At 38.8% G+C, this 19,582-nt stretch overlaps 3 protein-coding genes across 3 annotated transcripts in view; 2 read left to right on the forward strand and 1 right to left on the reverse strand.

Moving 5' to 3' along the window:
* LOC140239806 (uncharacterized) overlaps positions 1 to 2,346 on the forward strand; it is a 29,409-nt gene extending 27,063 nt beyond the window's left edge. Inside the window, exon 15 of the mRNA XM_072319624.1 lies at positions 558 to 2,346. Within this exon, the coding sequence (XP_072175725.1) occupies positions 558 to 2,346 (1,789 nt within the window). The remainder of the gene's footprint in view (positions 1 to 557) is intronic.
* A 1,460-nt stretch (positions 2,347 to 3,806) lies between these two features.
* LOC140239807 (uncharacterized) lies at positions 3,807 to 8,781 on the forward strand. Its single transcript, XM_072319625.1, has 4 exons — positions 3,807 to 4,099; positions 6,707 to 6,876; positions 7,498 to 7,676; positions 8,608 to 8,781. Exons 1-4 carry the CDS (start codon positions 3,807 to 3,809, stop codon positions 8,779 to 8,781), a joined length of 816 nt encoding a protein of 271 aa, XP_072175726.1.
* A 5,001-nt stretch (positions 8,782 to 13,782) lies between these two features.
* On the reverse strand, positions 13,783 to 19,541 carry LOC140239512 (mucin-5AC-like). The gene is made up of 5 exons (XM_072319342.1): positions 19,136 to 19,541; positions 17,913 to 18,192; positions 15,830 to 15,900; positions 14,753 to 14,913; positions 13,783 to 14,165 (listed from the first exon to the last, which is right to left on the reverse strand). The coding sequence occupies exons 1-5, from the start codon at positions 19,539 to 19,541 to the stop codon at positions 13,983 to 13,985; spliced, it is 1,101 nt and encodes a 366-aa protein (XP_072175443.1). The 3' UTR covers positions 13,783 to 13,982.
* Between the last annotated feature and the right edge of the window lie 41 nt (positions 19,542 to 19,582).

Below are 19,582 nucleotides of genomic sequence, written 5' to 3' on the forward strand. Positions count from 1 at the left end.
ATATTATTCAGGGCTCCATGGAAGACCACTATTTATTGATGAATGGGCTACCCTGACAAAAGATTAGAAATAGATAAATATTAAAGTAAATAAATAAAAAATAAAACAGAAACATACGAATATTTTACAGAAATTTAATACAAAAATTACATCGATCACAATGCACAATTACAGATACGTTTACAGAATATTGTATATGTCCGGAAATGCTGGAAATGAGGAGGAATGTTAAAAGGCAGTGCTTGTAAGGTGCATTCCCACTAAAAGTAATACCACAGATGATATGATTTGTATACTGTTATGCTTTAGAAACGGCATTGCAAAAGGAAATAAGATATGGAAACCTAACTAATCCCAAACAGATCCACTGAAAAACTCCCTGGATAAGTAATTCTATATCTTATTTGGCAATAGTAGGCTATTGATTTCATTTTCATCGGTAATTCGTTTCTACCAAGAGCTGAACCATGTTATAAATTAAGCCAAAGGTGCATATAATCTCCAAAGAAGTTTAAAGCTGCAAACCATCCCTTTGATTTTCTCCTTGCTTGTCTTAGATTTTATTGCTGCGACACACCAACGCTGCCACCAACATGCTTACCTGAAACAACGCCATCCGAAGGAGAAACAACTACACCACCTAGGGAAGAAACTACAACACCACCAAGTAGAGGAACAACAACACCACCCAGTCCAGGAACTACCACACCACCTGTTGAAGGAACTACAACACCTGGTCCTGGAAGTACTACACCACCTGGTACAGTGACGACAACACCACCTGCTCCAGGAACTACAACCCCACCTGCTCCAGGAAGTACTACACCACCTGGTCCAGGGACAACAACACCACCTGCTCCAGGAACTACTACAACACCCAGTCCAGGAAGTACTACACCACCTGCTCCAGGAACTACTACACCACCTGGTCCAGGAACTACTACACCACCTGCTCCAGGAACTACTACACCACCCAGTCCAGGAACTACTACACCACCCAGTCCAGGAAGTACTACACCACCTGCTCCAGGAACTACAACCCCACCTGCTCCAGGAACTACAACACCACCTGCTCCGGGAACTACAACACCACCTGTTCCAGGAAGTACAACAACACCTAGTCCAGGAACTACTACACCACCTTCTCCAGGAACTACAACCCCACCTGCTCCAGGAACTACAACCCCACCTGCTCCAGGGACAACAACACCACCTGCTCCAGAAACTACAACACCACCTGTTCCAGGAAGTACAACACCACCTGTTCCAGGAAGTACTACACCACCTGCTCCAGGAACTACAACACCACCTGCTCCAGGAACTACTACTCCACCTAGTCCAGGATCTACTACACCACCTGGTCCAGTTACGACAACACCACCTGGTCCAGAAACTACAACACCACCTGCTCCAGGAACTACAACACCACCTGCTCCCGGAACTACAACACCACCTGCTCCAGGAACCACTACTCCACCTGCTCCAGGGACAACAACACCACCTGCTCCAGGAACTACTACTCCACCTAGCCCAGGATCTACTACACCACCTGGTCCAGTTACAACAACACCACCTGGTCCAGAAACTACAACACCACCTGCTCCAGGAACTACAACCCCACCTGCTCGCGGAACTACAACACCACCTGCTCCAGGAACTACAACACCACCTGCTCCAGGAACTACTACTCCACCTGCTCCAGCCACAACAACACCACCTGCTCCAGAAACTACAACACCACCTACTCCCGGAACTATAACACCATCTGTTCCAGGAAGTACTACACCGCCTGCTCCCGGAACTACAACACCACCTGCTCCAGGAACTACTACTCCACCTAGTCCAGGATCTACTACACCACCTGGTCCAGTTACGACAACACCACCTGGTCCAGAAACTACAACCCCACCTGCTCCCGGAACTACAACACCACCTGCTCCAGGAACTACTACTCCACCTGCTCCAGCCACAACAACACCACCTGCTCCAGAAACTACAACACCACCTACTCCCGGAACTATAACACCACCTGTTCCAGGAAGTACTACACCGCCTGCTCCCGGAACTACAACACCACCTGCTCCAGGAACTACTACTCCACCTAGTCCAGGATCTACTACACCACCTGCTCCAGGAACTACAACCCCACCTGCTCCCGGCACTACAACACCACCTGTTCCAGGAAGTACTACACCGCCTACTCCCGGAACTACAACACCACCTGTTCCAGGAACTACAACCCCACCTGCTCCTGGAACTACAACACCACATGTTCCAGGAACTACCACACCATCTGAAGGAGAGACTACGACAGTTCCAGGTATTGAAACTAACTACATGGCCTAGATTCTATACTAAAAATTTAGTTTTCTTGTGTCAATTATCAAGGCAATAATTTTCATATCATCAGTCTACGGAAATCAAACATTTTGACCCATATGTTTGTTTTCTCAATGTTTTCACCTTATAATCACTTTATTAACAATGCGTAAACCTCCATCTTGCGGACTATTTCAAATCAGTTTTGCACATGTCGGGTATCCTACCGTACCTAACGGAGAAGTCACAATTATATCAGTATCATTAGTCCTTTTTTCCCCTCCACCATGGTATCTCGAAATAAATGAAAACAATATAGCCACATTTTGTTTTCTGAAGTTCTAAATCGATGACCCCCTGGGCAACTACCCCAGACTGTTCCGCTGACCATAACCCTAATTCTGAACCTAATCCTAACCCTAACCCAAACTATAGCCTTAAACCTAACACTAACCCTAATCTTTACTCTAACCTTATCAATAACAATATGGGGGGGGGGAGGAGGAGGAAGAGGAAATATGTCGAGGGGAGGGTAATTGCCCTGATACGGTTTTATGCATTATGTATTCGTTTTCAGGGAGGTTATGGTATCTTTAAATGCACATACTGTCACAACAATTATAACAATCGAAAATGAATACTCTATATTGATAATAAGGTAAAAATGGATCACCAGTTGGCCATTAAAGACTTAGTGTATGACGCCTTTGCTTTGGTTTAGTTTTATTTCTATATTTATTTTGTTGTTTTCTTTTTTTCTCCACGTACAGTCACAAATCCATACAAATTAATACAAGTTATGCCCCCTCTTCCCCTCCAAAAAAAAAACAACAGTGAAACGTGAAAGTCCATTTAGAAGTTTTTAATTTTGTAACAGTACCGTCCCCGATAATATGTATGAAAGCTCAACGTCATAATGCATAATATACTTTGATCAAAAGCAGAATTTGATGTGGATGATGCCCTATCATGACACATTCATACCATGGGAAGAGACTAACTTCTTTTTATGTTCTAGCAAATTTGAGAGCAAGAGCGTGTGACGGGGGAAATCAATTCATAATGAATGGTTGACTTTCCGATATATCTAGACATTATGGAATTTTTACAGCAGGTTTTGGAGTAACTCTGCAACATTAATTTTTACTGCTATCCGCTATTAAACAACTATTTGATTTTAAAGAATATTTCCAATCTCCCTTCTCTCTCACAAATAATAGTAATAGTAGTAGTAGTAGTAATAGTTGTAATAATAGTAATGATAATAATAGTGGCGTGCATTCAAATCACATTTGAATATGCAAAAGTCACATTGTACTTTACTTTGTTTATATGCAAATGTCATATTGTATACTTTCGTCAGAAATGAATGAAATGAATGATAACAATAATAATGATAATAACAACAACAATAATATTGATAATAACGACAATAATGATAAAAATAACAATGATAATAATAATGATAATGACAATCACTATTCAAAATGTTATCCCAAGAATGCCGCAACGAAACGATCTGCGAGTGGACTCCCTGGTGCGACGATGAAGCCGGAGGCGGGAAAGTTACGCCGTATGACCTCGGCGAATTCGAACTCATCGGAGACTGCCGTCAAGAGATGGACATCTGCGAAAACCCCGTCGACATCGAGTGCCAGATGTCTACCCCACCCTACCTTGATGCGGACGATGTCGGACAGGACCTAACGTGTGACGTGAAGGAGGGGCTCAAGTGCTTCCACTCCGACGCACAACCTATCTGTCTGGACTATCGTGTGAGGTAGGGGTACTTCTGAGTTTCCTGCCAATAACAAGGTGTTCAGCCTCTAGGTTACTCACTTTTAGGACGTTAGCTAACCAACAGCCGTCGACATCGGTAAAAAAAGAAAAATTATCACAAAAGATAAATCGGACTGCCGGAAGTTTATCTAACAAGTGGAGTATAAAAATCTTACATTGCAAATAGCTACACTTTGTAAGACCCACAAACAATACCTGTATGACGATTTCGAGTAAACAAAAACACGACCGCGATCGTGTTCTTTTGAGGTTCAAGGCATTTCATTGAAGGCGAGTAAGCATTGACGTTGCCAGTTTGGGTTGATCTTTACTCTGTTCTTACGTTAGCGTCAGTAGAACAGACGCATACGCCATAAGAGAAAAAATGAAACACTCGATCTTTTATATCATTTATTCCTCAGACGTAATTTCATCTTCTATTCAAAGATTAGGCCTGTTCTCGATATATTCATTTAGCCATTGATAATCTTTTCAGATATGAGATGTTAAACTAATGATAATATCAATATTATTGTAATCATTTTAGCACTGTTTAATGTTTCGCGGTAATGTGAGAGAACTTAGTTATCTTTCTTTTCTTTTTTTCTTGACAAATGTTGCTTGTAAACACCGGCAATACTATTGAAAACTAATTGATACATATGTAATAACAACAAGCAACAAATATCCTTTGTCATTGTATCGTTTATACTACAGCTATCAATTAGTTTTCTTTTGTTGAGGTTATGAAATGACGTCTGAGGAATAATTGATATAAAAGATCGAGTGTTTCATTTTTTCTCTTATGGTGTATGCGTCTGTTCTACTGACGCTAACGTAAGAACAGAGTAAAGATCAACCCAAACTAGCTCTCGAAAAAAATGCAAGAATTGGAAACACTGCATCCCTATTGAAGGTGACTCAGTTGAAACTATATTTTGAAATCAGGACAGTCAACTCATGCACTGAGCAGAAAACTTATGACATATAGCAGGGCTCGACACTAACTTTTTTGTTTGGTGGCCCGATGGGGCCACCAAAATCCTCAATTTCAAATTTTTGGTGGCCCGAGAGAAAAATTTGGTGGCCCCGAAAAAAAAAACAATAAAAAAAACATTAAAAGTCCTGTTTTTTTTTATGAGTCAAATATCTAAGTTTTCTAGTCATATAGTAAGAATTGGAAGTTAGACATACATCTACTCATAAATAACCTCAACAAACTCGCAACACTCACTCTCAGGCATTCATTCAGTCCTTTTCATCCATCCTTTAAACAAATATAACTGCTAATTTCCGGCGCAAAAAGTTACGAATTATAAGAATGATTGACGTACTTTTCACAAAATTTTGGTGGCCCGAGGCGGGCCAACAAATTTGCCCTTTTTGGAAATTTGGTGGCCCGACTTTCAATTTTGGTGGCCCCGGGCCACCGAGCCACCGTTAGGGTCGAGCCCTGCATATAGTTATTATTGCAGATGAAGTCCCGTATAATATTATGTATAAACGTAACATGAAATATCAATTTAGAGACTATTCGTTTGATTACTACTACAATTAACTACTCACGAGGGGACTGCATTCTACAAGCTAAGCTTTTTATATCAGTCCCCTCCATTTCCGACTTTTGTTCTTTGTTACGATTCAGTTACAGTTTGCCCATGCATTTCTTTACCAAATAGTATGTTTTGTTTCATTATAAAAAATGGCGTACATTTAAATCTCATTTGAATATGCAAAAGTCACATTGTACTTTACTTTGTTTATTTGCAAATGTCATATTGTATACTTTCGTGGGAAATGAAATGAAATGAAATGAATTATATGTGTATATAATATTATATACCAAGAACTTGTGTTGTGAACAAACGGAAGTCTCAAAAAGTATCACCACCATGTGACACTTAATATACTCAGGAACTTTCATATCACTTTCTGAATACGAAGCCCGGGTTTAGTCTATACAGCATGAGCAGAGAACCTTGTAGAGATGCATAATTATTTTTCCTATATTTTTCTGGATTGTGTGATTCCAAACAAATACAATGACAAAAAAAAAATATCAGCAACCAAAGCTTAGTATAATAAAATACCAATTTTCATCAATTACATCATACCGGACTGAACTTTAACCACGGAAGTTACATTTTCTCAAATTTGAACATTGACGCCTCAAGAATGTGTAGGGTTGTTGAAACAAAGCGTTTCGAAAGAAGTTCCCTTGGGACAGCAGGAAAAAGAAATGACTAAAGGCTAATGACACATACCAAATAGTATAACAAAATGCACAACTATTCATCCAAAAGGGATACCGTTGACAAAAATCTGTCATTAACCATTAACGTCAAAAAAAGACACCATCAGTTACAAATCACACTCAAGACCAGAGTTTAACAAATAAGCAAAAGACCTCCCCCCCCCCACACACACACACACACAAAAGCGAGAAAAAGAGGGCGAATAGGATTTGAAAAATTCGGTATGTCATGTAGAAGAAAGCTAGCTCATGGCAGTATGGGCCATTCTTCATATTGAGCCCATGACAATTTGCACGTACTGTAACATTGGCAGGAAGCTTTATGTTACAGAGCCCTACACACTATGTCTGCAGGTTCTTGTGCTGTCGAAATGTCACAGTGGGTGTGACTTGCTTCACCACGGAGCCACCGGAGCCCACCGTACCAACGACCAGACCAGAGGAAACGCCCTCGGTTACCCCACCAAAAACACCCTCGGAAACACCCTCAGAAACACCGTCGGAAACGCCAACCCGTACGCCAGGTCAGCGAAAACTCCCTAGTTTAGAGCTCATTGTGTGTATCGAAAGGGGACACAGGTTCCTTATCGTATATCATACGTATACGTACAGTATATATGATATGCGTATCATATGCCCCTTGATTGATTCAGTGACCATAACTTATACAATACTACTCAAGTTTTTGTGTTTTTTGTGTAGGACTATTACCATGCTTACGGGCACAATCGTCTTGATATCGGCCCTTGTGAAATAACTCGTTATCATTGAAATTTCCTCGATTTCCCTGGGGGCACTATGAATTACTACATTTATATCAGAATGTGAGAAAAAAATTAAAGAATGTGATGTGACCCAAAGGCTCGAATTCACAAAGTTGGTAAAATCTTTTGTTCATGGTTTAAACTATGGATAAAGATTGTACCACCTTCGTGAATTTGGGCCTTTAACTGCCAGTTGGCAGCAAGATTATACACTCCATTTGTAAGTTAGAAAATATTGATAATATATATGTCAAGACTACATACGAAGCGCGAACATCAGTAATTGATACTCACATAATTGTACCATCATTCTCCATTGTAAATAACTTTCCATAATGTTTGTTTGCTTGTTTATTTGTTTGTTTGTTTGTTTGTGTGTAGAGCCCACCACCAAATACGGAGAGAGTACGACCCCATCCAAGGGAATCTGCGAGCCCTGTTCCGTGAAGACCGACGAGAAAGCGACAGTGATAACCTACAAGAACTGCACCCTGCTCGAGCCGCTCTATCTACGTTCGTGCTCCGGTTATTGTCCTTCATCGCGCAGATTCAACCATGAGGTGATTAAAAAGATATTCATCACTGAACTGAATAATGCTGATTCTTATAAGAGGAGTTTCTGTCTGTCTATTTAATATTTTTTCCCGGGCATGTGCATCACAATTTTGGTAATTAGATGCTGTTCAAATTCATGAAATTCTTCTGTCGAGATGTTTTCATTGCAACTGATTGACAAATTGCCCTTTACGTCGATGTAGGGCAATTAGTCAATCAGTTGCAATTAGATGCTGTATTTAAATTGAAGTATTTTTTTTTTGTATAAATTCACTTAGAAAAGCTAGTATTGAAGGCATTTTTTACCATCTGCAGGTGAAACAAAAACCCAGCTTTAGTGCTTCAAAATAGTTCTAAAATGTAGGTTAGGGATAGAAACAAGCAATGTAAAAATGTTAATCATCATAATCAATGTCAAGCATTGTTGAATATACATAATGTGAGCAACAGTTATTCTAAAATTGTTTCTACAATAAACCGTTTACTATTATGGTTTATTGAACAGTATCTTTAACAGATTTAAGAGCTTTATAAGTATTATTGAATATTATCATATTCATTATTATTATCAGTAGTAGTAGTAGTAGAAGTGTTACTGTTTTGTTTACTCTGTAAAACATGATATATTCGCGGCACGAAATTTTCGCGAATTGGAGCCGACAGCCTTTTTCGTGGCATGAAATTTTCGCGAATTGCCACTGGCGTCCATGCATATAGTGTAGACAAGAAATTTCGCTTGCATTTTAATTTCGCGAATATTGGCGCTCGCGAAATTTCGCGAAATTAAAATGCACGCGAACATTCCTCGTTTTACAGTATTCTATTGATAAAGTAGTGACATTGTCTGCATGCACATTATTTGAATGTATCACATTTTACGTTCTCGTCACACTCCCGATCTCCCCTCCTCTCCCTCCGGCGTGTCTCGACCACCAGGTGGTAGACGGCAGACTCAAGATGGTGGAGGAGTGCTCCTGTTGTCGGCCGACCACCGTGGACGAGACGCGCCTGATGTCGTGCCCGGACGGCTCCACAGAGCTCCTGACCGTGCCGATGATCACCAGCTGCTCCTGCGACTACGTGGAATGCCAGGATCATGCCGCCTGGTAATCGTCGACGGCGATAGGCAGTGGCATACTAACTTCCACACGACCAAAGATATCTTGACATGTCTGAGTCCACATTGCTATTTTTTTTTCATCCTAATTAGAATTAAAATAAAAGTAATACTATACTTTATTTCCATTCGGAACATTGAAAACAAACAGCGTTAATCATGACGGCAGTGTTACGTTCTTGACTGGAAAACTTTTCCATTTGAGAAAATAAAGTAATAAAAGTTGGCACTTTCGCAGAGAATCGAAAAGTGGTGCTTGTATCGTGTAGCTCATTCACAAACGGACAGACATTGACAGAGCCCTGCATTTCGGTTACTCACGCGAGACAAACCCTTTTTGAGTTTTAAGGATTCAATACTAGTAATTACTTGAGGTTAAAAAAAAGTATCACGTTTGAAAACCTAATGAATACGTGACCACAAGGTGACCATAGTAATCATATAAGACACTGTACCGCTTGTAGTATGACTTCAGAAATGAGGACATGATGAAAACCGACATCGTGGTCTTGAAAATTCTGCTAAGTATTTTCATTATTTTACAGATTCGTCATTGCAGGCGTAGCGATTGAGCTTTGGAGTTGAGCAAGACTCATCTGTATTCAAAGTTTGCGTTTTATTGACAGTCTGTCGCCTGTACAAACTCAAAGGTCCGACACGAGAGAATAAGGCAAAGGCATTGCTTGCATTTGTTTGATAAAGACGAGAGTTCGACAGTCGTACCACTGCTACGTCTGATAGTCTGATGCGGTTTGTTCTGTCAAAAATCTGTATTTTTTCTCATTGTTTTTATTTTTCTCTTTACACCAACGACGAAGATAAAACAGCGACCAATGTAATATTGGTCTGTTTCTTTCATAGATAAGAATGTGCGACCCGGGCTATGCTTGACAATGGAATTCGGCCAACTCTTTCTTCTTCGATTAGAATTGTTCTGCTCAAACTTGAAGCAAGATTGTAAGAGAATGATCAGAAGTTGCAAATTTGAACATGTTGAAACAAACAAAAAATAAGGTTGTTATCGCTAAAGTATCAGTTCATTGATGCTTTTTCTTAATTGCTTAATTTTAGCAACTTAAGTTTCTGGTTTATGTTTAAAAAACAAAACTCACACACACACACACACACACTCACAATCCTACGTATGTAATCAGGTAGCTTGGATATGAGAAAAACAACAAAAGCTCCTACGGAGTTTCAAATACTTGCGTTGTATCAAATCGCGCCCCCGCACTCTCAAGAATATAGTGGAATCAGTGTCCGTTCTATATGCTAAATTTAATTGAATGATGTAATCTCCTTCAAAGAAATGAAATATTAAACTGATCATTTACTGTGTCATTTCCTGCATATGAATACGTGTTTGTCACTGGTCTTTGTTTTGTTTTGTTTTTGTCATGAGTCCTTGTACTTTGTCAGGTGACTGAACTGCCTCAATCTCATGTGACCTGTTTGAAGGGTGTTCCTTTTTTTTTGAGGGGAATAAGTGTTCCTTGGTGATTCTGTGATTATATTTGACTAGAACTCAAAGAACAGTACAGAGATAAATAGATAGATAGATAGATAGATAGATGAATAGATAGATAGATAAATAGATAGATAAATAAATAGATAGAGATAAATAATTAGATAAATGTATTCTGTGATCATATTTGACTAGAAATCAAAGGACAGTACAGAGATAGGTAGGTAGGTAGGTATTGCTAGATATAGATAAATGAGTAGATATAGATAGATCAATAGATAGATAACAAACATATATAGGATATATATATATATATTATATACTTATATATAGATAAGTTGGTAGAAAGAGAGAGAGGAGGAGGAGGAGGAGGGAGAGACAGGGCTGTCAGTTTTCAAAAATCAAAATCACGGGGATTTCAAAAAGTCACCAGGGATAAAGACCTACTTTTATGTTTTATGCATGTTGATAGGAACAGATACATATACCCGAACCACGAACGATTTCTTTATATTTATATTTCTTTACGAGGAAATATTGTTTTGTGATATAAAGCGATTTCCAATTTTCTTTTCAGAAGCCTTCTAGAGAATCAGTGAAACTTGGTAGCTCTGAAATCAAAAGGCCGCATGACATGTATAAAAACGTTAGGTTGTTACAAGACGGCGTAAAGTAATATGTGTCTGTGGGTTTTCTACCTTCTGGTTCTTACCAAATGTTATAATCTCCGACGTGACATGATACATTACACCGATCAAACACTGGTGCGATAGCCTTCCATGTTCTCAGGAGCTAAAGGCGAGCTGGGTAGTGTCATGATAAGTTGGATAGGATCACTCTGTCTACGTTCACATTTGGTACCTATCATTGTCCGGCAGGATTCTATAAATGAAAAATTATTAATTTGCTAGTACACGTACTCGCTTCTAAAATAATAACAATAATAATAATAATAATAATAATAATAATAATAATAATAATAATAATAATAATAATAATAATCCGACATATCAGAACGAAGAAGGTTCTACCGCCATACCCACCAGCATGACTATAATTACATGCATCAATCACACATACATACAGAACGCATACACAATATCTTGATCTGTGGCTATCCGTGGCTCTTTTTTTTTCTCAGTGCCTGCAAAGTTGATTTCTACATGATTGTATACTATCCCAAATGGAGGTCTATGCACACACGGGACGCACAGGACACTCTCGCACGTACGCACGCACGCACACACACACACACACACATACACACATTCGCATACAACATCTTTCGCATTCACTCAATAAAGTAATGTCGGTGTAAGTTGCAAAGATCTTACCAGTGCAAGTACTTGTCAGCATAACGTGATTTTTCTTCCAACGAAAGTACACTTGTAATAAATATGAATAATATAAAGTAAGACATTATAATGTCTAGTGAACGAATAACCATGAGAATTCAACGCAAATTCTAAGCTAAAAAGAATACCTCAGTCAACGTGTTTTATAAGACTTTGCTTACCTATTGAAAATCATAAACTAACACTCTTGCTCTCCCACGATAGCATTTTAGACTCAATAGTAATAAGTAGACACAAATATGAGATTGCAAACTATGCGAGGCAGGCTAAAGCAGCGTAATTTAATTCACGACATATTTGGTGGATCAAACATAGAATTATTCGTGACCAGAATACAAATCAGATGCAAACAAGAGAAGTGACATATAGCTCAAGAATCTACATTACAATGTACTTAAGAGACTTAATTCACTACACAATAAGTCATCTATTTTAAGATACACAAATCGATAGACAGACGTGTTTTTCCAACCTTTCTTCTTCATCGTGATTTCAACCAATTTACTACTTTTGTGAAGTATTTTGCAACCAAAAAAGCAAAGCGGTACTGCTATATGAACAGTCGTACTCAAATCATGTTCATGCGCGTTTCATCCTTTGACCAAGGGGGTTTTCACCATGTAGTAATAATAATAGTAATAGTAATAGTAATAGTAATAGTATTAGTAATAGTGATAGTGATAGTAATAGTAATAGTAACAGTAATAGTAATAGTAATAGTATTAGTGATAGTGATATTAATAGCAATACTAATACTAATACTAATACTAATACTAATAGTAATAGTAATAGTAGTACTAATACTAATAGTAATAGAAATAGGGTCTTCTTTACCAAGGGTAGCCTCTTCAGTGTTGCCACTGCTCTACGAGAGGGCCCTAACATTATTATTACCCTATAGCGTTGTAGCGTTGGGAGTTGGGAGTCGTATCCATTATGTCACAGCGCCCCCACCAGTGGCGAGACAGGCATTAGAGATTGACAGAGAGAACAGATGTCTACGAAGTATGTAGTACTGTATAATAATATACTGACGTCATACCGTTAAGAAAGCCAAAGTTCCCCCGCAAGAACATCAGAGCTTCCGGCCCTGTTATCTTCCTTCACAAAGTTAAACCGACTTTACATTTTTTACACGTTGGCGCATGTTAGGTTCTTTTTATGACGAATATTCCTTTGTTTGGTTTCTATTTGATTTCGACTTCTATGACATAAATCTCCATAGAGCACTGTCGTACAGTTGAGGGCGATATGTCATGATTTTTTTTTCTTCTGGAGGTGTGGTATGGTGGGTGTGCCAAACACTAAAAAAAAGTGATTCGTGTTTAAAATTTTATTCAAAACTAGAGATAATCATCATCATTACAAGAAGAAAAAGAGGAAGATTGCTTTGCGTCAATTCGTTAGCCACATGTGTGTTATTCGGGTGATCTCATCGTATCATTTCACTGTTTAATTACAGTTGTACTAAAGCACTATAGCAAACAAGCGTTTGGTAGCGTCTATTAGCTTAAAACTAAAAGCGACTATGCGGTTTCATTTCTTTCCGTGGTCTTAAAACGTATCCCAAGCAACCATCTGCAGACCTCTTGCACTCGTGTTAATCTTAGATTAGAGTAATACTGGTTATCGCTGTATATACCGTATAGAGAGCTCCTTAATAATGTCTCTGCGGCAGCCAGAGCAAGCTACAGTGTTTAGGGGTAATTCTAGATGAACTTAATTATTTGGAAATTCTTTCACAAATTAAAAGAACATACAGAACAGAACCAACATGTAACGATAGAGACTACACATTGTTTTCATCTCGTCTATTCATTGTGTTGTTTCCTTGTTTTCATTCGGAAGGGATGGGGTGGGGTGGGATGGGGTCGATGAATGGACATCGCAAGTGTTAGACCATTAATTCTTATAAGCCTCCTGAATCTGAACTCTATGAGAATTTTATAAATGGTTCATTATCTAATTCGCACTAACGAAATATCACTGATCACCAAATGCTCTTGTATGTTTACATCGATAATAACCAAATAATTCAAATACATCTCAAAGGCATGTTAAAATATGGATAGCATGAGAGAGGAAACATGGATAGTCATTGGTGGGGAAAGAAACGCGAAATAACAATGTATTTTTGTGGGTTTTTTTTTAAATAATGGTTTAGCAAAGCCGGAATGATATTGTGCAAGGTGCCACAAATTTGACGCAAAATTTACACTGATTCTATTGTCATCATGGCCATATGATGTCAATGGTATTTCGACAACAAATCAACAAACAATAACATAATGTGGTTTGAGAAAGTTAAACTAAACACGGAGCAAGGGCTCACAGTGGTGCTATAGGGGTTCGAGTTTCATATCGAGCAGGCCGATCACTCCCCGTAATGCTGGCCGGCAGTACAGTCCATCGGGTTGCACGAGCACGCAGTGATGATGGGTATACTGATGACAATCTTGGATCCGTCGGGGCACTTGAGATCGACGTCCGTCTCCGTGGTCGATGTCGCTCGGCAACAGGAACATTCCTCCTTCATCTTGGCGACGCCATTGATGATCTGGCAAAAAAAGAGTGGAAAGGAAGATATGAAAATTAATGTAATCATGTCGCAGATTTTCAAACCCGAATACCACCTGTGTGGCTGACTATATGAATGCGAAAGAATGCATTGAAGGACACAAAGCAAGAGGGTAATCTTTACTACATTGTTCAGTTTGAATTTTGTAGAATATACATGTATATGAGCATGGTGTGCACACGATTCTATTAGTGTCGAATGTTTCCACAACTAAACTGTGATGTAGGTCAAAACTATTTTATGCAAAGCAGATTAGGAGATGCTAGTCTTTCCTGACGAAGGGGGGGGGGGGGGGAACGGGGGTATGTGTGCTGGTATACATTGGTCCTGCACAGGGTTTTTTTATCTAGGTATCTAATCCCCACATTAATTGGTCGTGAACAAACCATCAAGATCAATCATCTTTAATCAGTCGTTCAATTAAGATTCAATCTGTTATCTTCAAGTTCTTTCTTTAGCGTTGTGCTCTGTGACGTCATTCATGATGTAATTATAAACAACAACAACAACAAAAATAACAACAACAAAAACACACCTCAAAGCCAACCAGGAAGTGTCGTACGTACCTCATCGTATGAGTAGCGCGATAAACACCGTCCAGCACATTCGTTGGTGTAGATAGGCTTCTTGCTGACGCAACCCCTGTACTCGATGTACGTCGGCTCGGAGCGTTTTCTCGGCTTGCAGTCATCACGGGTGGGCGGGGTCTTGGGCGGAGTCGTTGGTACTGTGGGAGGGGCGAAGAGGAAAGAAACGGCCGTTGTATTTCTTGTAATGCATGGGACAATAATATGCATCTAATGTATATGAAGAATTCCGTATCAAAAGGTGCTAAATCCATTTTGTTTTAAATAAATCTTAGTAGTCCGTTCATTCATCTCTTCTACGTAATGAAATTCTGTGAGAAAATGGAGAAATCCGCCATTGGAAAATGAGTTTTGTTCCATTCAAGGTGCTATATCCAGCAAGATCCAATCAGAATCCCGAGTGCATGCTTGAACGCACTTTGACCCCAGAGTATAATAAGCCAGTTCACAGTTAGCTCATGGGCACATTGATACAAATGACCTTTCTTTTTTTCTCAATATGTGAGGGACTTCACTCGTTTTTTAAAGCAGCATGATGCATAAGCATGCCCACAATTTATGGAATTCACGTTCCAAGAATGAACTTGCACAGAGCAGGTGACAAGAATGGTCTGTCAATTGACACTTCGGCAGGCATTCACTTCATTGGTTTGTGTTGAATCAGAATACATAAACAAACTTTTTCTAGCAGCATTGCTAAATACCAAGCTTGCTGTCAGATCGATGTGCTAGCAAGCACCATTTACAAGGGTTACATGAATAATCATTACATTTCCGGTATGCTTATCTCAGTGAATTAAAAAACCAACATGCCTGATTGTACAAATTACCTTTTTTTGCTCATGCGCAAAGTGGACCTGTAAACTGGCTTACTGAGATCAGGCTGGTCAATGCTGGTTAGCCTTCCTGCCTGTGTATAGCTTTCCAACTAACCTACATATTACTTGATTGTTGGCTGTAAAATGTTTAATTTCATGCATAGAGAGATGGATTAACCAGGAGAATGTGTAGGGATATTAAACTGACCAATAGAATTCGATGTGTAGATTACCATACCTGTGATAGTTGTGACTTCTTCCGGAGTGGTGCAACCGGGACCAACAGTTACGTTCTTGCAGCACAGGAATCTATGTCGTTAAGAAATATAAAGAGAAATACCAATATTTAATGCGTAAACGACTTTCTAAAAAAATACTAAAGAAAAAAAAAACCTAAGAAAATGCAGTATGCCAGTCATATACAAAAGCTCATACTGAATACTAGAAAATGTGTATGTTATATAAAGTCACACTTTTAACTTTGTATCAATTGAAGGTGTGTCGTAGTTTGCAAGATGATATTATTCCAAATTATGCAAGCTACAAAGAATGTGTGATCTTTGCAACAGTGAGCGCTTTGTATTTGTTACTTTGAATCTAAGTATAATCAATTAGATTTTAATCTCATCAGTGTTGTTATAGCTCCAATGATTACCACCTCAGATTATATCACAAAGGTAAACATCTCGAATATGTGTCAAGACGAAATCATTATTCTCTCAGATGACTAATTAAAAAAAAAAAAACCTCGAACAGTTTCAAAATATTCAAAATCTTTGAACTCAGAAGCGACCACCTTCAAAGATTAAGTGAAAATCTATTCTCTTAGAACCTATTTCTAAAATCTAAAATTTCAAATTTCTATGCTTTTTTACATGCTATTTTAAATGTACTTTTTTTACTACATTTTCAATACAAATTACGAATTGATATTCACGGTGCAAATGACTACCTAAATCTAGTTGGTATAGAAAATCATGAGCTATGTTCATTTTGCTTAAGCGCTTTCAAGTCAATATCGCATTTATTTTGGGAATGTTTAGAGACAGAAACATTTTACTACAATTTTAACTCCCCCCCCCCCAAAAAAAAAAGTGTTATTTGAACCCGATTAACTCGCATCAATTTATATTTTGGTACATTTGAAGGTGATGTCTGCCCATTTGATTTTGTTGCTTTATATGTAAAATACAATATCTTCAGTTGTAAACTTAGAAAACGTATATTCGCTTGAATTTTCTTGAATTTTATTTTTTAATGAAAACGATTTATTTACATTAAAAAATTTACCCCCACATAGTCCAACTTGTTGGGTTGGTCAATTATAATCAATGCATGTTTTGTTGAAACTCTTATGGGATATTTAAATGTATCACTTTACTGTCTCTACTTTTACCAACATTGTACTGTGTTAGTGTTATGTTATTTCGTGTGCTCCCTTTTTGATAATGCTAACAAATTATACCTTTTGTTATACGGCCGTCAGATGGTAAAACGGTCTATCTCGAAAATTGCTGTTCTGAGAAAAATGACTTCAAAGTTTAGAGGTTTGAGCTTTTTTAGGAGATGGGTATAATGCATTTTTAGCCATGGGACAAGAAGAAGCATATTAAACAATGATAACTGAAGAATTTGTGCTTATTTGGGGTTTTAATTATAAAATAAATGAGATTTTTGTGCAGATAGAATGTTTAACCACAGCACATGTATACACTCCTAATACACATCATAAGATGGTAAAATGGTCTATCTTCTAGATAGACCACAAACACTATGTAAACTGGTCTAACTCGAAGATAGACCATTTTACCATCTGACAGCGATGATTTAAAAAATCTCAGTTTCAAATAAGAAGGTTATATGGTTTATGTAAAAGATAGCTCGTTTTACCTCCAAACGATATTACCGACAATGGGCTAACTCAAAGATAGACTGTTTTACCATCAAATCTGAAGGAAAAATACAAAAAAGTACCAAGATAGCGGAAATTATCTCTAAAACAAGACATGACGGGATTTTCTCGATAGCACCATTGGAAAGAGCACCCTCACATGTCCCGGAAAGTGAATTTACCTCAAAAAGTCAAATTTTCAAGTTAGACCGTTTTACCATCTGACGGCCGTGTAGGACCTTTTTGTTTCTGGATATCTCAGCCACTTCAGAACCAATTTTCATCAAATGAAATTTGAATTCCTCTGACATCCACAGCGTCGTGCGATGGTACTTTTAAATGAAAGTCGCGTGATGGACAATCGAATCGACCAATTGGATAGCTACATTCTTTGTAAGTGTTGTACAATTGTGGAGATCCGATAGCGTACCTGACGCGGAAATCTAGGCAGTAAGGCTGGCTGTCGGAATGCAAGCAGGCAAGGCCGAGATCCACGTCGCACGTGACTTCCTGCGGAATGACGCTCGAGTCGAGGTGCGGCGACATGGACATCTGGCATTCTACGTCGGAGGGTTTCTCGCAAATGTCGACATGCTTGCGGCAGTCATCGATGATCTCGAATTCCCCGACGTCGAACGGCGTCAACTTGGGGCCGAACTTTTCGTCGTCACACCACGGAGTCCATTCGCAGACCTCCTCAACTTGACAAGCTGTGAATGGATGACGTGGAATAATTTAGTTCCTTTAGCTGGTATACTCGTAATTCATCGTTTGGTGACAATTTCACACTCGTATGTAGGCCTCTAGACAACGGCATTAGAAGATTATCAGAATATGGAATGAAAGGGTCATCTAACCATTGCAAATTATGACGAAAGAAAATTATTGGCAGAATTACGATGTAATTGATACAATCTGAAAAGTTTTTAAAACATAAAGGCCCGAATTCACGAAGGTGGTACAAATAAAACCATGGTTTAAATCATGGACAAAAACCATGGAGCGCCAAGTGTCGCATGAAATATTTCTTTACGAAATCGGTCATTTCGTCGATGAAATGATCATTTTGTTGTACGGAAATGACAACGTTTTTTAACTAAATTAACATTTCGTCCACGAAATGATGATTCAGTTAACGAAACGGTCATTTTGTCGACGAAATGACCAATTTCGTGACGAACTATTCAGTGCGACACTTGGCGCTCTATGGTTTTTGTCCATGGTTTAAACCATGGACAAATGAAACCATTTGTACCACCTTCGTGAATTCGGGCCATAAAGGTGAACGTCGCATACAGGCAAGCCTTTTCAGGTTCCCACCGATTTGGTTTCCTCTCGCATGTCTCTTGGGATGGACACGATTTTGATAAGCGTGTAAAATAAATGAAACATTTTACAAACACAAGAGTTCTGAAATTGCTTTCACAGATAAAACTGATAAAACTTAAATACAAGTACCTTTACTACCATTACGACAACTGACGGAACTAAAAGTATGATTAGTACTGCTACTACAAAACAACAACAACTACTACTACTTCTATATCTACTATTATTATTATTACTACTACTATACTACTACTACAACTAATACTGCTAGACCATGATTACTTGAATAACATATGTTGACAATGACATGAATAAGATACGAACCCGGTGTTGTTGATATTGGTGGCGGTGTAGTTGGTTTTGGCCAACATTTAGGAGGACACGTGCTACCACAACAGAGGAACCTTATTTCGTAATCCCTACAAGGGGGACGTAGAGGACCATTTCTGCACTGCAGACCAATTTCAGGATCACACGTTGCAGCGTCGTCGGTCTCGTTGGAGAATATATGCGTGTCGACAGTTCGGCATTCCACGTCTTTGCGGATGATGCAGATGGCTGGGAATCCAGGATAGTGCTGAACATCCGAAAGAAGTTCCTCTTCCACAAGAGCATCGCTTGCCAGCTTACCAGGGGCCTCATCGTTACACCAAGGTGTCCAGACGCAGAATCTCAGACATTTCTCGCACTCTAAAAGATCAAAATAAACGTAATCAGTCAAGTTACTCATAAGAAACAAATCGTCTCACACTTTCTCATTTGGTTGACGAT

The sequence above is a fragment of the Diadema setosum genome, chromosome 16 (genome assembly GCF_964275005.1).
Source record: "Diadema setosum chromosome 16, eeDiaSeto1, whole genome shotgun sequence".
Classification (NCBI taxonomy): domain Eukaryota; kingdom Metazoa; phylum Echinodermata; class Echinoidea; order Diadematoida; family Diadematidae; genus Diadema; species Diadema setosum.

Coding starts and splice junctions, on each gene's coding strand:
- LOC140239512 (XM_072319342.1), bottom strand. CDS start 19,541: ATGAGTAACTTGACTGATTACGTTTATTTTGATCTTTTAGAGTGCGAG. Junction 14,914..15,829: donor AGAAGTCACAACTATCACAG/GTATGGTAATCT, acceptor CCCCTCCCACAG/TACCAACGACTCCGCCCAAG. Junction 14,166..14,752: donor CGCGCTACTCATACGATGAG/GTACGTACGACA, acceptor TTTTTTTGCCAG/ATCATCAATGGCGTCGCCAA.
- LOC140239807 (XM_072319625.1), top strand. CDS start 3,807: ATGTTATCCCAAGAATGCCGCAACGAAACGATCTGCGAGTGGACTCCC. Junction 6,877..7,497: donor AACGCCAACCCGTACGCCAG/GTCAGCGAAAAC, acceptor GTTTGTGTGTAG/AGCCCACCACCAAATACGGA. Junction 7,677..8,607: donor CGCGCAGATTCAACCATGAG/GTGATTAAAAAG, acceptor CTCGACCACCAG/GTGGTAGACGGCAGACTCAA.